Below are 15894 nucleotides of genomic sequence, written 5' to 3'. Positions count from 1 at the left end.
AACACATCAAAATTAAATTCTTAATCTTATGATCTGGTTTCTTTGTATAACTGTCTTAGATTGATTTTTTTAAAAAAGGACAGACTAAGGAATAGAAAAATATGCAACAAGATTTAAATAGACAAATAGTACATCCAAGTGGCTTATAAACATAAGAAAGATATCAACCTCATTAGTCAACAGAGCAATGCAAATTAAAACTACATGAGAATATCTCTACCACATATCTAAATGGCTCAATTTGAAAAATACCAATATTGCAGAGGATGTGAACAATTAGAACTCTCATGTTCTGCTGATGGGAGTTTAAATGAGAACAATTTGGAAAATTAGCAGTATCTACTTAAGCTAACCTTATGCATACTTTATAACCCAGCAATTCTACTCCTGTGTATATGCCCAAAAGAAATATGGGCATGTGTTCACCAAAAGACATGTACTAGAATATTATTAGCAGCACTATTTGTAGTGGCCAAAACCTGGAAACTCCCCAAATGCCTATCATCAATAGAGTGAATAAATAAATTGTGATATATTCATAACATGGAGTAACATACAGCAAAGAGAATGGATGATCTATAACTAGAACTCCACCCAACGTTATGGATCAACCTATAACGTCAATCCCAAGAAACCCGACATAAACCAGCATATACTGTATGATGCAATTTATAGGAAGTATAAAAACATGCAAAACTCATCTCTGCAATACGAAAAGTCAGGATGGTGGTTGCCCTTGTGACGAAGGGGTATAGCTACTTAGAAGGGACGCACACAAAGAATTTCTAGGCTCTTGCTAATATTCTGTCTTTCAATCCGGGTGTTGATTACATAGGCGTTCACTGAGGGACGATTCATCAAGCTATACATTTATATGTGCACTTTTCTACATGTAGATTAAACTTCAACAAAAAGATTTTTAAAAAGAGGGTTTTCTTAAGTGTTCTGTTAAAGCAGTAGATTATACGCCCACCTTAACCAGCATCCAATTAATTTTTGTCCTGAAGACGATATCCTGCCCCTACCCCACGTCAGGGAAAATTTAGGTTTCTGAAAACGTATGGCAGATTGAAAAGTTTAAAGAATACTTCTTTGGAAGATGCATTCCACTATACTCAGTATCCTGTACACTTCTTAATTCCAGCCAAAAAAAGTGCCTCTTCCTACTAAAGACACTTATAATTTAAATATATAAAACTTCATAGGATCATCAGAATGTAAGGGATTATCTAGTCCGTTTTCCGGCAGAAACACATCTAAACCTACAAAGGCAGATGCGAATTCAGCCTCTTTAAAGCTTTCAGAACAAGATGTCAATCTTCCTACTTTTTGGTTTCACTGCAACTCCTTGACAGCCCTCACCATTAGGACAGTATTCCTTTTATCTAGTCCAAAGTCTACTTACTACCTACTAAGTTTACTGCTTATATGGGTATCTTATAAATGCTGATTGATTATATTTCCTTGAGAACATGGAGACTTTTCGGATAATCATTTCTATATTCAATGTATCTTTCGAACCATTTAATGCAACACCTTAAAGGGTATACTTTTAAAAGCTACTTCAAGGGCCCTTCTCATCCTCTCTGGGGGCAGGAACACAACTTGCTGTTTCTCCTTGTATCCCCTGAGCCAAAAGGAGCCCTGGGCTCAAAGTATGCAGCTGCATAAGTATTTTTTTTAACTCTTATTTTGAGATAATTGTAGATTCACATGCAGTGTTAAGAAATAATACACAGAGATCCCACGTACTCTTCACCCAGTTTCCCCTGATGGTAACATCTTACATAACTATAGTACAATATCACAACCAGGAAACTCATGTCAATATAATGCACTGACCTTACTCAGATTTCATCAGTTTTATTTATTTGTGCATGTGACCCTTAATATTTTCAAAACAAATAAATGTAAAGCACTTTCTGCAGACTGATCAAAGCTAGAAATCAATTGATGTCAACTCAAACACTGTGGTTTCCCCTTCTCATGCTTTTCTCCTCTGATGATTCAGCAGCACACCCTATATGATTCTCTGGTTTTCAAAGAAACCAAAGGCCTCTTTACTCAATGACTTGTGACCTTTTATGCACTCAGTGGAGCCTTCTGCAATCTGAGATCAGGTAGTATTAAAATTAAAATGTGTAATATGTGAAGACCTAATAACACATCTCCCCGCTCCTGGCGTAGCGTCATTTATTACACACACACACGCAATTGAGCCCTTGCTCAGCAGCGGACACATTGATAAGCGCTTTACATGTTTACACTTTAATTTTACTTTGACTCTGTGAGGAAGGTACAATTATTATTGCCGTTGTACAGAGGAGGAAACTGAGGTAGAGATAGGTTAAGTAGCCGGCTCAATTTCAGTTAGTATGTTAAAATTAACACTATTATTGTTATCATATCATCATCATCATCATCATCGTATCATCCAAGCACAACCCAGGGGGAAGGAACATTAGATGAATGAATTTGAACATCTACATACGAAAAGGAAATACTCAGGATGTGTTCGTTTTTCAAATCAATTGCATACTAGCTTTCCTTCTCTAGCAGTAGCACAAATGGAACACAATTTAATCTTTCATTGATGATTTGGGATTATCAATAAAACACTGTCACATTACTATAAGAGTAAGCCCTTAGGGGCTTTGGAAGGAGGAAGTCCTTGCCTCTGATCAAAATGGGCCCAGACAATCATGGTTTTTTAGTCCTGGGTCTAGTTTAGAGTTTTTCTATTTCTTTTTTTAGTTTCTTGCTCAGGTTAGGGTGCCTAACTCCAACCTCTCCCCTCCATCATCCTACCTTATCTTTTATTCCTACCAGCTCTAAGTTCTAGCTTATAAATTTTTATGTTGGCAAAAATCTTAATATCTGTTATGTCTGGATGGTGAGTACACGGGGATCTGTTATATTATTTTCTGTATGGTTGAAAGAGTACATAATAGTTTTAAAATTAAAACAATATTTTCGTAAGCTTGCAAGCCCAACTGCCAATTAGCGTCAACTACTAAATAGGTAGATGTGGAAATCTGAGGGGCTCTCCTATGAGTGAGGCATGGAGTCTTCAGCATCTCTCCTGCCTATATAGAAACTCTGCTGGATGGCAGAAAATACTTCAAAATGCTCTCAGAATAAAGGAAGGCTAACCGTAAAATGTTGTATTTGCATAAGGTGTTTACATACTTTTAAAAATGTATAAATAACCAAAATACGGTAGACTTCAGGAGAAAAGGGCAACCTTAACAAATCAAACCACATTTCTTAAACAAGAAGCTATTCTCAACAGTTATAAAAACTGCCTGGAGAGTGGAATTTAAATATTTCTTGCTTCTTTGGCTTGGCACTTACCTAGACACCATTCCTGAGGTTCAGTGGGAAGGAATAAAAAGGTTTCATAAGCCCAAGAGGAGGGGAAATGGTATCAAACAGCTACTTGTGACTGAAACAAGGGTTTTCTGTTAAGAGGCCCTAGTTGGCAAGACCATTTTCCCCTAGAAAATGAAGGGAAACATGAACACGTATACGTGAGACATACACTTTAAATCTTTTTAAAAGAAAAATTAGTGGTAGTGGAGCATGTTATTGTGATAAACTTAAAAAAGAAGGAAAGGAGGGAGGGAGGAAGGAAGGAAGACCTGCGTATAATTATTGCTTGGACAATGAAGAGGAAAGTACAGTAACTTGAATTTGAATTTAATAATTAGAAAATTTCTCAGCTCCTAGCCACGTATTTAAATAAGCAATCAATGAAAATATATATTCTCTAAAATGTAATCTCTGGTTTGACATCAGCTTTCCATCCATATACCACTACAAACCATGTACACAAATTTGTCTTACAGCAAGCAGTGCAAATTTAGAATGTGTCAAATTCTACCGGGGAGAGGGGCAGTTGGCGGGAAAGAAATGTCCCCAAGCATAGAAAACAACTTGACTCTATGTTTTTCTATGTTAACATCTTGTGATTCATGAGGGTAGGAGCACGTTTATCTTGTTTACCCTAACATCCACATTTAGCACTGAGCCTGACACATAGTAGGAATTCAGTATGTGTTGAATAAATAAATCTTAATACAGCCCAGTAATTCATTCAGTGTTCCCTAGCAAATGAGCGATCCTCTTTTAAAATGTACAAATCAAAAACTCAAGACAATTTGTACTGCTGACCCAAGTGTTACTTCATATAAGACCAAACAGTCCTTTCAAATACGTAAAAAGCATTCTGCACTTGGACCCACTCAACAGTTTTAGGTAAGCTTTAAGTGAACCCCAAAATAAAATAAGAGTAAGTTATTGAGTTTGAAGTACACTGGAACTTTAAAACACTTATAAATTTTACTTAAATATGGTGTGCCCATTACACTTTTCTTAACTCTTTGAATAAAGTATTATTTTGCCTTCCTTGGTTGAATGTTCAGAGAAGGATTATCAAGCTTTAACAACTCATTTCCCTGTGCACACAAGAGTTTACCAGCCTCTATCCAAAGGACTTCAAGTTTAAATGTGAAAGCAGAGAAGTCTCTTTAAATAAACTTCTTGAAAAGATCCCTGCAGTGGCTATCACAGAGCATCTGAGCTTTGAAACATGCCCGTGCATTCAAACTGTCTCATAGCATGAATACAAGGACAATGAAAACCTTTGGAGAATCAAAATGAAGGAAGTGATTCAGATGATTTGGAAGATTTGTTTTAGCATCTTGGTACTAGAAGCATCTCTTTGAAGTGATTGAAATCCTCACAAAGGCAGATTTGGTACCAAATAGTGTATGAAAAGAGAAAAATTCAATTAACTGGCTAAACATTTACAAACATCCAGAATTTTTTTTTTTTTGAGGAAGATTAGCCCTGAGCTAACTACTGCCAATCCTCCTCTTTTTGCTGAGGAAGACTGGCCCTGAGCTAACATCCGTGCCCATCTTCCTCTACTTTATACGTGGGATGCCTATCACAGAATGGCTTGCCAAGCGGTGCCATGTCCGCAACCGGGATCCAAACTGGTGAACCCCGGACCGCTGAGAAGTGGAACTTGTGCACTTAACCGCTGCGCCACCGGGCCGGCCCCCAGAAATTGTGAGTTGTTGGAAACATCAGCTATATTTTTTTGTGCTGCATATCAGTGTATGACAGCTTAGAAATAGTACTGGTTCTGATATCACCTGGTTGTCTCACCCTGGTCAGACATTTGAGCTCTAAGATAAGGAGCTGAACTTCACATCCCAGCCACCTGGAAACATTTAAGGCACAGGTTTTCTAAAAGAAAACCATAACTCAGCTCTAACGAACTCAAATCTGAACAGCTTGTAGATGAGGCTACATCTTACTCATTTGTTTTACACAGTGTCTGGAACACAGTTAAGCACTTAATAAACGCATGCTAATTAAATAAATAGGATAATATATGAAGGAATAGAATGAATGAATGAATAAACGAATGAACTAAAAAATGTACAGCCGAAGTCTGTACAGTCATTTCAAAACCTGTCTTGATCTTTTAAGAAAGTTTCTGTAGGAAGAAAAAAAGTTATAACAAAGATTTCTGGTCTCTCTTTCTGAAAAGGGAAGATTGTTCAATTTTTTAACGGAAAACTTTAAAGTCACACAAAGTCAAGACAGAAAACCCTAGCAGAAGTCACTTGTAAACTGGCAGGTATGGACTGGATTTGGTCCACAGATGTGTTTTATTTAATCAGCACAATGATTTGGGAGTTTTGTTTTGGTTTTGTGGCTTATTTACTTTAGCTCGAACCAGTTTTTAAAAATCTTGGATTCTCCTGGAAAATGGGAAGCTCTGGCCACCTTGGGCTGGCATCCCCATACAGCCACAACCCGCTGGAGCTAAGTAGAGGTTTCCTATTTTGCCAGGAGTAGGCACTGCCCAGTTCCCTACAGTTCCCACCCCTCAAACGCGGCATGTACCTACATCCCGCTGCCCGAGGATCCGACCTTCGGTTAACTGTACTACTAAACAGATAAAGTGGTTTGTCATCAATGTTATTAGGTGACATTGCTTATAATAAAAACAACCCCTGATTGGCAAACTGTGTCTAGACTGGGAGGAACAATGAAAAATCTATAAATACTTGATAAGAATGCCATACTTTGGGCTTCCCATAGTGCAATGGTAACTGCTATATCCTGTATTAGTTTCTTAGGACTACCATAACAAATTACCAAAAACTGAGTAGCTTAAAACAACAGAAAGGTATTCTCTCACAGTTCTGGGGGCCAGAAGTCCAAAATCACAGTGTTGGTGGGGTTGCCTCCTTCCGGAGGCCCTCAGGGAGAATCCATTCCACACCTGTCTCCTAGCTTCTGGTGGCTGCCAGCAATTCTTGGTGTTCCTTGGCTTGTAGACACATCACTCCAGTCTCGGCCTCCATCTTCACATGGCCTTCCCTTCTGTGCATCTGTGTCTCAAAGCTCCTTCTCTTTTCTCTTATAAGAACAACAGTCATTGGATTTAGGGCCAACCCTAAATCCAGGATGATCTCATCTTGAAATCCATTACCCAACTACATCTGCAAAGATGCTCAGGTCACAGTCACAGGTCCATGAAACAAGATTTGGACATATCTTTTGGGGGGCCACTATTCAGCCACTATGTATCCCTTGCAGAGGCACTGGAAACCAGGCCTATAGAGTATTACAAGAGATGTTGGGGGGCCTGCTCCGTGGCCGAGTGGTTAAGTTCGCGCGCTCCACTGCGGTGGCCCAGGGTTCGGATCCCGGGCGCGGACATGGCACCGCTCGTCAGGCCACATTGAGGCGCCGTCCCACATCCCACAACTAGAAGGACGTGCAACTAAGATATACAACTGTGTACAGGGGGAGTTTGGGGAGATAAAGCAGAAAAGAAAAAAAAAGATTGGCAACAGTTGTTAGCCCAGGTGCCAATCCTTGAAAAAAAAAAAAAGAGATGTTGGTTCCTGTGGGGCATGAGGACCTTAAGCCCTGATCCCTCCAATGTAGATCTCTCGTCTCCCAGTGCCTGAGCTGTCCCCTGGGCGAGGATAGTTTATGGAGGACTATGTGGATAGCTACATGTACTGTTGCTACAAGGACGCCTGCTGAGAAGTACCTAATGCTGCCCTGTCAGCACGTGCTAGTTCCCATCCTCCATCCTTCTGAGAGACTGGTGCCCACTGTGGTCTTGGTAGTCTTGTGTGTCTGAATGGTTAGTTGAACCTAGGATGACACCCTGGTTTGTGCTATACACCCAATCCACTTCACCTATTTACTTTATATCCTGTCCTTGTAGGTATGACTCCTGGTTTAAAGGGTTGGCTGAGCTTTCATGAATTTAGTAAGTATTTATTGAATGTCTATTACATGTTAGGTGACGTTTTACACATCACGGATGAAGCAATGAAGAAAAAGAAAATGTCTCTCCCTTTTGGGAGCTTACATTTTAGTAGGAGAACACAGAGTAAACAAATAATTAAAATAGTGGTCAGAATTTGGATAATACTGTATTTTAAATTTGGAGTCTACACAATTTTCTGATGGACAGAATGAGAAGCATGGAAGAAAAAGAGGAATCAAGGATGACTATATAGTTTTGTCAAGAACACATAGAAGGATGAAGTCGCCATTTACTAAGATGGGGAAGCCTATGGGAGAGGTGGTTTTAGGGATATGAGGAAGATCAAGAGTTGAGATCTGGACAGGTCTATTTAACATCTAAGTAAGAATTTGAGTAGATCGATGGATATTGGGGTCCAGAGTTCGGGGAAGGTCCGGGCTGAAGATATAAATACAAGGGGGGTTCCGTGAATTGACGGTGTTTAAAGCCATAAGACTGGATGAGGTCACCAAGGGAATGAGTGTATCAAGAAAGGAGAAGTGGTCAGAAAACTAAGCCTCGGGCACTCTAATCTTAAGTGCCCAGGGAAATGAAGAGGAACCAGCAAAGGGCATTGAAAGGAATAGCCAGTGAGAAAAGAGCCAAGAGCGTTGGGTGTCTTGGAAGGCAAGTGAAGAAAGTGTCTCAAGGATGAGTAAGGGGTCAGTTATGCCAAATGCTGCCTCCTGGTCAAGCTAGATGAGGACTGAGAACTAACCACTGGAATTAGCAATGTGGAGGCCATTGGCTACTATGTTAAGAACAATTTTGGTGGAGCAGTGAGAGAAAACCTGATTAGAGTGGGTTCAAGAGAGAACAGGAGAGGAATTGGAGACTGCAGGTATTGGCAAAAATTTTGAAAAGTTCTGTGGCAAAGCAAGCAGAGAATTGAGGCAGTAGCTTATGAGGTCTAGAGTTTGGTTATTGTTGACATGATAGAAATTATAACATGTTGGAAATAATCCAATGGGGGAGAAACTTAATGATGAGAAAGGAAAAAGGGAGAATTGATGAAGGGATGTCCATAGGTAGGCAAGAGGAGGCACAGATAGTATTTAGGCAGTAACACTGTAATGAGTTTGAGGCCTTAGAATAAAGACACATTTCCAATGTAATATGATGCCCATTCTCCCCTGAGGTTTACTAAACCAGTGCTTCCCAACTGGCTAAACAGGATAATCACCTAGGGGAAGGGACGGCACTTTTACTTTAGATGTTACTATGATCAACTCAAATGAGTGGTTGTAAAATTGCATTTTGTTACTAACAATTAAATGGTAGTACAGAAATAACCATTCATTTATTCAACAACTATTTATTGGCCTACCATGTGCCAGTTCTAGGTGTTACTCTACTTGCTGGGGACACAACAGTGAGGAAAATAATCACATTTAAAACATTTTTACTAGTTACGTTATAAAGAGACCTGCACGCATTTATTTGCAACGAAAAATGTGTTTGGGGTTGTCTTAAATCCTCTCTTTATGCTACATAAAAACCCTCATTTCCCTAAGACTGATAGGTTTGATTACCAATGGTGTCCCTAAGACTGGTTCTGGAGCAGGTATTTTGGGCTCTTCTTTGCCAGGTTTTACCCGGGAGCCCTTTCAAAGACATTTAAGTGGTCTCGGAATGTGGTCACTGTTAGATACATTAATGGGATATTCCAACTGCCTTTTAAGAACTACTGAATTTCTTTTTGTTAGTCTTTTAAATGTTACTTAAATGTACTTATAGTCTCTCACAAAACCAACTGGAGATCATTAGACTATTCGATTTCTCTTCCTTCAGTTTATCGAGTAAAAAGAGTCTTACCTGTGGAAAAGTAAGGAGTATAGAATTGCTGAGACTTCTTTTTGCTAAATTTATACACTTGAATTTTCTACCTTTTACTTTTTACTAAAGAACACATTCCACCTTACTGAACCTTTTAAAAGGTCAACTGCCACTTTGAGAGCATTTATTTGATTCAGTCTTTTCTGCGGCCTTCTTTTCAAGGCTCGTTTCTCTGATTTCCTGGTAGTATACTTATTTCATGGGAAACATTCCTTTTAGAGAAGCGCAAAGCCTTTTCTAAAGTTCTCTTTGAAACTTTTCCTCATTCATGTTCTCTAGATTTCCTACTAGTTTAAAACATTATTTTATTTTCAGATATCCTATAGTCTGTTACACTTTATTTCAGAATACATGTATTTTCCAAAATATACTTGAGTGGGTGTATGTGCGTGTACACACTCAGACACAGATTTATTTTGTAACTTCTACGTTAGCCTTGCTTTCTTCAGAGCTTATTTCTTAAAGGTGTTTCAAAGAACTCATACTTGTCCCCACACAGTTTCAAATATTGTTTACTGTTTGTATATTGCATTTGTAAAGCATTTTATGCTTAGAGTAATAACTGTACTTCAGCCTTCCCTTCCTCATCTCTAAATATTTGTGTATCACAGAACTCAATCATATCATATTCATTATTAAAGATCTGAAATAGCATGGCCTAAAAATTTCCTACCTGAAGCAATTACACACAGTAAAAAAGCCTGTTATAACATGGCTGGTCTGTAACACATGCATTTCCCTCCTGCCCTATAAAGTCAGCCATCTACTCCTAGTGTTTCTACTGGAGCCCTCCTACTGCTGGATGTGAGGGGGTGCAGGTGGGCCAAGATTTCTAAGAACTCAGGAGTACTATGCATGTGCCTATATGTATGAAAAAGTTTATGTTCACGTCAGTTAAATGTATTATGTGATTAAAGCGCTTTGCAAATCTGGAATCCAAATAGTAAACAGGATAGGTAACGTTGACAGGACAAACATTCCAAAACTAATACAAATACAGTAACTAAGCTTAAAGAAAACAAGGTTTGCATAAAAGCAGCACATGAAAATTGTCAAAATATCCATTTACACATTTTTGCCCAAAAGTGAGTATAAACAGATTAAGAAAATTCCAAAGTTTATAAAAATTAGAAATTCTTTTAGGAAAACTGTAATCGACATGAATGAAGAGCTTCAAAGTGTATTTTAGATGAAGCTTTTTGCTCCCCTTAAAAGAATGCTTTGCAGAAAATAAGCATATGGCCGTAAAAGCAGAGAAATGAACCCTGAAAATAAGGCCACTGAAAACACTTATACTACTCCCATGGGTAAGTTACTTAACTGCTCAGTGCCTCTGTTTACTCTTATAAACCTGTGAAATAATGCCCTTAGTGGGCACACAGAAAGCACTCAACAAATGTTAGCTATTGTTTTTTGACTTTGTCTCCTTCTTGGTAAGTCAGGAAGTTTCTCTTACCCTCAAATATGAGGAGAAGATATTCCAGAACCTCCGAAAAGTTTCTTGGTATTAGGAGCTGCTCTGAAGAATTGGTTGGAAGAGATGAAGAGACTGTTCCTACTACTTTGAGCAAACAGAAGGTGTTGACAGCTGGGGCCAAACATCAGGGCTCCACCAGGAAGGAAAGAGTGCTTCTGATGTCAGCGACTTTGGAACTTGACTATGTTTTTCTCCTTTTAGTGTAGTGGCGAAATAACTGGGACTTATGCAACGAAATAACTTAGCTGGCCAGCGGTACTCACATGCCGGTGCCAATTCTCATACTAGGACGCCTCGGAACCAGGGCTGGGCTTTACCAATATCTCCCACTACATCTCGGAGTGGGAGAAAGCCGGCTACACCTGCCGAAGGCTGCAGCACAAGTTTTAAGTGGAAACAAAAATCTTTTCTTTAGGAATGAGGTCGGCGCTTTTTTGTTCGCTTGTTTGTGGAGAGTTAACTATTGATGGAGACAAGGCAGGCTGTTCAGAGGCAAGGCTAGACGTTTCAGCCGGTGGGCACCTCCTTCTGAACCCTTTCCTCTTCTCTCGATTATTTTCTGCGACATGACCCCAGTCCACTACCTTCTTTTTCTAAAGACTTTCTCTGCCAAGGCCTTGACTTCACTTTTTGGAAAGTGCTTACAAATAAATGGCGCTTTCACCACGAGCTAGAGGTTCCTTCAGCCAAACAGCAGCCAAGGAAACTGTCAGGACTTCGTGAGCCGCGCTATGCAAGGACAATAGAAACTGCCATGGATTGTGGGTTGCCAGAGGCGGGTGAGCAAGTGAAATGGGTGAAGGGGGTCAAAAGGTACGAACTTCCAGCTATAAAACAAATGAGTCCTTGAGAAGTAATGTACAGCATGGTGACAAGAGTTAATAACACTGTATTGTTATATATCTGAAAGTTGCTAAGAGAGAGTAGATCTTAAAAGTTCTCATCACGAGAAAGAAAAAATTGTAACTACGCCAGGCAATAAACGTTAACTAGACTTAGTGTGGTGATCATTTCGCTGTATATATAGAATCACGTTATACACCTGAAACTAACAGAATGTCAGATGTCAATTATAGCTCAAAGCAAAACAGAACGCCACGGCCTGAGCCCTCCGCGCGCGCCAGCCTCACCCCGAGGAGGCAGGCCCGCAGCTGGCCCGCCGCGCGCCGCCTGCGGGCATTTCCGGCCCCAGTTCCCGGCAGCGCCGCACAGGAGGCCCCGAAAGGGAACTTTCGCCGGTCGACAGCCGCAAAAACAAGCTGGGCTCAAGACGGACCAACGACCAGGCAGGGCCGCGAAACACCCTTTTGAGTCCTGGCAGCTTCTCGGGCTTGCTGAGTCGAACGCTCTGGGAGGAGTGAAACCAGATGCTGACACCCCGGCTAGTGGCTGGCCGGCCCCTTGACTCAGGCTGACGACGAAAAGGCAAATGCTCGCCCCTCCACTGTCCCCGGCTGCCTCGCTCTCCCGATCTGCAGTTCTCCCAACTTGAAGCAAGTTCAGCGAAAGGCCTCGCCTCCAGAGCGGCTCCGCGCCCCTGACTGCGCGCGCTCGGGCCACAGGGGACGATTTGGGGGCGCTCGTGGGCTCCGGCACCTCCCCTTCGTTCCCGTTCCCGGTGCCGCTGGGGCGCCTCGAGCGAGCCCCAGCCGCTCGCAGCAGAGTTAACCCGGTGCAGCCGGCGCCCGCCTCGCCGCCGCCGTGCCCAGCGCCCCCGGGATGCGTCTCACAGCGACCCCCGGGCCCGGCGCGCCCCGCCCCAGCGCCGCCACGCCCGCGATCGCCCGCGGCCGCCCAAGTCCCACTCTGCCCGGCCCCGGGGCCCGGCAGGAGCACGCCCACCTCCCTCCCGCCGCGCGCCCCGCCGACTCGGCTCCCAGGCGCGCTCCGCACCCGGCTCGCCGGCCCCCGCGCACCCGGCGCTCCTCCCTCACCCCCTCGCTCGCCCTCGTCGGGCCCACTCCGTCGGGACTCGGCCGAGTACCCCCAGCCCGCGCCTCCCTCCCCGTCGCTTCCCAGGAGACGCCCAGTACCTATGCCCTGGATGAAGACGAAGCCAGTGACCACAAGCACCGGGTGCCAGTTAAACTCCAGCGCGGTCCCATCCCAGCCGAGCCCCTCCCGGTAGTGGAGGACCCAGACGAGGGTGAAGATCACGGACAGGAAGCCGACGAGCAGCGCCGACACCAGCAGCCCCAAGAAGCCCCTGTAGCCGTCCATGGCCATCAGAGTCCCATACTCCGCGCCTGGGCAAGCCACAGGAACTGAGGGAGGCGGCGGCGGCCTCTGGGTACCAGCCCCGCGGCCGGACGCGGGCGTCGACTTCTTGAAGCAGTCTCCGCCCGGGAGGAGGGGCTTTCTCGCCGGCCTGCCAGAGATGTACGGCCTTCGGTGGGTGGGCAGCTGGCCCTCGCTCAGAAACCAGCCCCACCCCTGGGATCTTGCGGCCGCCCAGCGCTCTCTGCGCAGTAGCCGCCCCCTGTCCCGGCATCTGAGCTTGCCGGGGGTTCCAGTAACTGGTCCAGTTAGTTCAGAGCGAGAGCTCCGAGGATTCCAAACCTACCACTTTCTTTTAACTCTTCCGATGTCTCTTCCTTCATTGTGGGGAGGCTGAGTAAGGCAGTGGTGTGCACTCTCGGTTAACAGAAGACAGGAGTCCGCTGGGTGGAGTCGCGTGTGATTTTGATTAACTAAGCCCCCTGAGCCCCGGTCCTAGAAGAATTGGCTGTCTTCTTTTTGTTTGTTTGTTTTTTGGTGAGGAAGATTGGCCTGAGCTAAAATCTGTTGCCAATCTCCCTCTTTTTGCTTGAGAAAGATTGTCCCTGAGCCAACATTTGTGCCAGTCTTCCTCTATTTTCTACGTGGGTGGCTGCCACAGCATGGATTGATGAGTGGGGTATATGTCTTAGCCTGGGATCTGAACGTGCAAACCCCCGGCCCCAAAGCGGGGGGCAGAAACTTAAGCACTGCCCACCAGGCGCCCCGAGATTGGCTGTCTTTGATGCCCAGGAAGGAACCTACGGGGCGGCATGGGCTTGGACTTACCTTGCAAGGAAACTACTTGCAGTTTGTGCTTTGGAGAGGGAAGACAGACACCTCGAGGACCCTGGACTTGCCTATGTAGTGTAATAAAAAATCGATCTTAAAAGTGTCCACCTGCCCAAACCTATTTGGACCAAAACCCCGCCTTGATGAAGTGAAGCTGACACCCTGCCCTCTTTCCAACATTATCATCACCCTTCTTTCTCCATTGGACAAGAAAAGTGTCAGTGTTATCTATTGCTATTAGGCTATTCGGACTTCTAGAATGTATTGGGAACATTCTCTTCTGTCTCCTGTAGCTCATCTCCAGGGACTAGTTTACCATATTGTCTTGCCATTTTGAAAGACCTTAGAATATTCAGGAAGTGTACCGGAGTGATTTTCAACGGAAAAGACAAGGTTTTAGGCCAACGAATTAGTGGCAGGATTAAGGGTTAAGAGTAAGAGGCTCTAGACTTCACCAGTGTCATTATTTTTCCCTTGGTGGACAGAGAAAAAGAGGGAGAGTAAGCAAATGGGAAAGAAGGACCCCTGCCGGCAGTATAAGGCTTTCTGTGGTCTGGCCCAGACTAGTCCTCCACTCTACCCCTTTACCACAACCTGACTGGCCCTGATGTCCATGGCTGCAAACTTCTCTCCCAGCTCTAGACTACTCCCTACCCATGTCCGTGCCTCTAAATTTTCCTGACCCCATCTCCACCAAGAAACCTCCTCTGAGTCTGCCTAAGGCCCTATCTTACACCTCCACCCACCTCCCCATCCAGTGCCTCTCTGCATCACTTATCAAAATGTAATGTAATAATCTGTTTCTGTGGCTGTCTCCACTCCCCCAACTGCCCCTTTGAGGGTATTAACTGTCTAATTTATCATTTTATTTTTTGCTTGGCATATAGTAGTTACTCAGTAAGTGTTTGTTGGGAGAAGAATGGGATGGAGTGTGTCAGTCAGGGCTTGGCGGGAAACAGATGGCACATTCCAAGTGGGCAATTTAATAATGAGCAGGACTATTTACAAAAGTGTGGGCAGGGTGTGTGAAACCACAAGGGTTTACAGTGCCCATGCCTGAAGGGGACATGGTTGCTGGGATCTAGAGATAGGGAGAGAAAGAGAGGGAGAGAACTGTGTAGAGAAGGCAGTTTGACTGGGGCTACGCTATAGTCTGGAGTTGAAGGAAGCAGCCAGCCTGCAGGGACCCCACAGGGAGGAAGAATGGGAGGCGGGATGAATATTCCAGCCTTACTCTCTTCCCCTCCAATTTCCTGCCCAGGGATACAGCGGCTGCACCTAATCAGAAGCCAGAAGTCAGTCCATATGGGTCAGCCTCCCAGGACACACAGTAGATCCGTAGGAATAAATAGAAACTAGCACTGAATCTTCTAGTTCTATTTTTTCAGAACTTTTTGGTTCCTGAGTGCTACATATATTCCCTGTTTAATTGTGTGCTGTTTCTCTTCCTCTGTGAACTTTAGCTGGTAATTCTTTAACAACGTCATCGTGTGCCTGTCCTTCTCCTTAAAAGTATCTAGTCTTTGTCCCCAGTTAACTTCTTCATCCCCTTAACTCAGTACCTTCACTCCACTCTTGAGTTGATTTTGCTCCACAGCAGCAGAAAATAAGAATCTCTGGATTCCAGACCCTGTTTAACAAAATATCTCCAGAGAAAGAAAACATGGCCAAATGGTATGGATGGTGTGGAATCATCTCGAAGTTACAAGCTAAACTGAGAAAATTTCAACTTTTAAGTTGTCCTTTAAGGACCTAACTTGGATAAAATTTGTCACCTGGAAGAGGAAAATTTTCACTAAATATTGTTGTGGCTTAGTGTTAACATTTTCTTAATAGATTTGTCCAATGATAGGAGATGGTAGACAATTTGTCACCAAAGTACTTACTCAGACTAGATAACCTGTCAGCAACTCGATCTGAGGGGTTCCTGATGTGAGTGGGGGGAGCACAGGGGTGGGACATTCAACAAGATAAGCTTCTAAAAAACCTGTGATTCTAGAAACATGTACATAATGACATAGATTTTTATTGTCGCTGACATAGACATAAAATACAGAGTAAGAAGAAAGGGGGTGAAGTGGTAGGGCAAGAAAACCCAAACCCACCCATCCATTGAACTTCCATGAGGTAACGGTGCATTTCTTTTGGTGTGTGCAGAGGTCCAGTATTCTACTGTAAAGTATGA

The 15894-nt window shown here is 43.2% G+C and overlaps 1 protein-coding gene across 1 annotated transcript in view; it reads right to left on the bottom strand.

Moving 5' to 3' along the window:
- Positions 1–13429, bottom strand: part of LOC124238175 (plasma membrane ascorbate-dependent reductase CYBRD1) — a 30420-nt gene extending 16991 nt beyond the window's left edge. Inside the window, exon 1 of the mRNA XM_046658817.1 lies at positions 12695–13429. Within this exon, the coding sequence (XP_046514773.1) occupies positions 12695–12887 (193 nt within the window). The 5' untranslated portion in view covers positions 12888–13429. The remainder of the gene's footprint in view (positions 1–12694) is intronic.
- Positions 13430–15894: the final 2465 nt, after the last annotated feature.

The sequence above is a fragment of the Equus quagga genome, chromosome 4, assembly GCF_021613505.1.
Source record: "Equus quagga isolate Etosha38 chromosome 4, UCLA_HA_Equagga_1.0, whole genome shotgun sequence".
In the NCBI taxonomy this organism is placed as follows: domain Eukaryota; kingdom Metazoa; phylum Chordata; class Mammalia; order Perissodactyla; family Equidae; genus Equus; species Equus quagga.
Note: the sequence above shows the minus strand (reverse complement) of the source record. Positions and strands in the feature narration are given on the sequence as shown.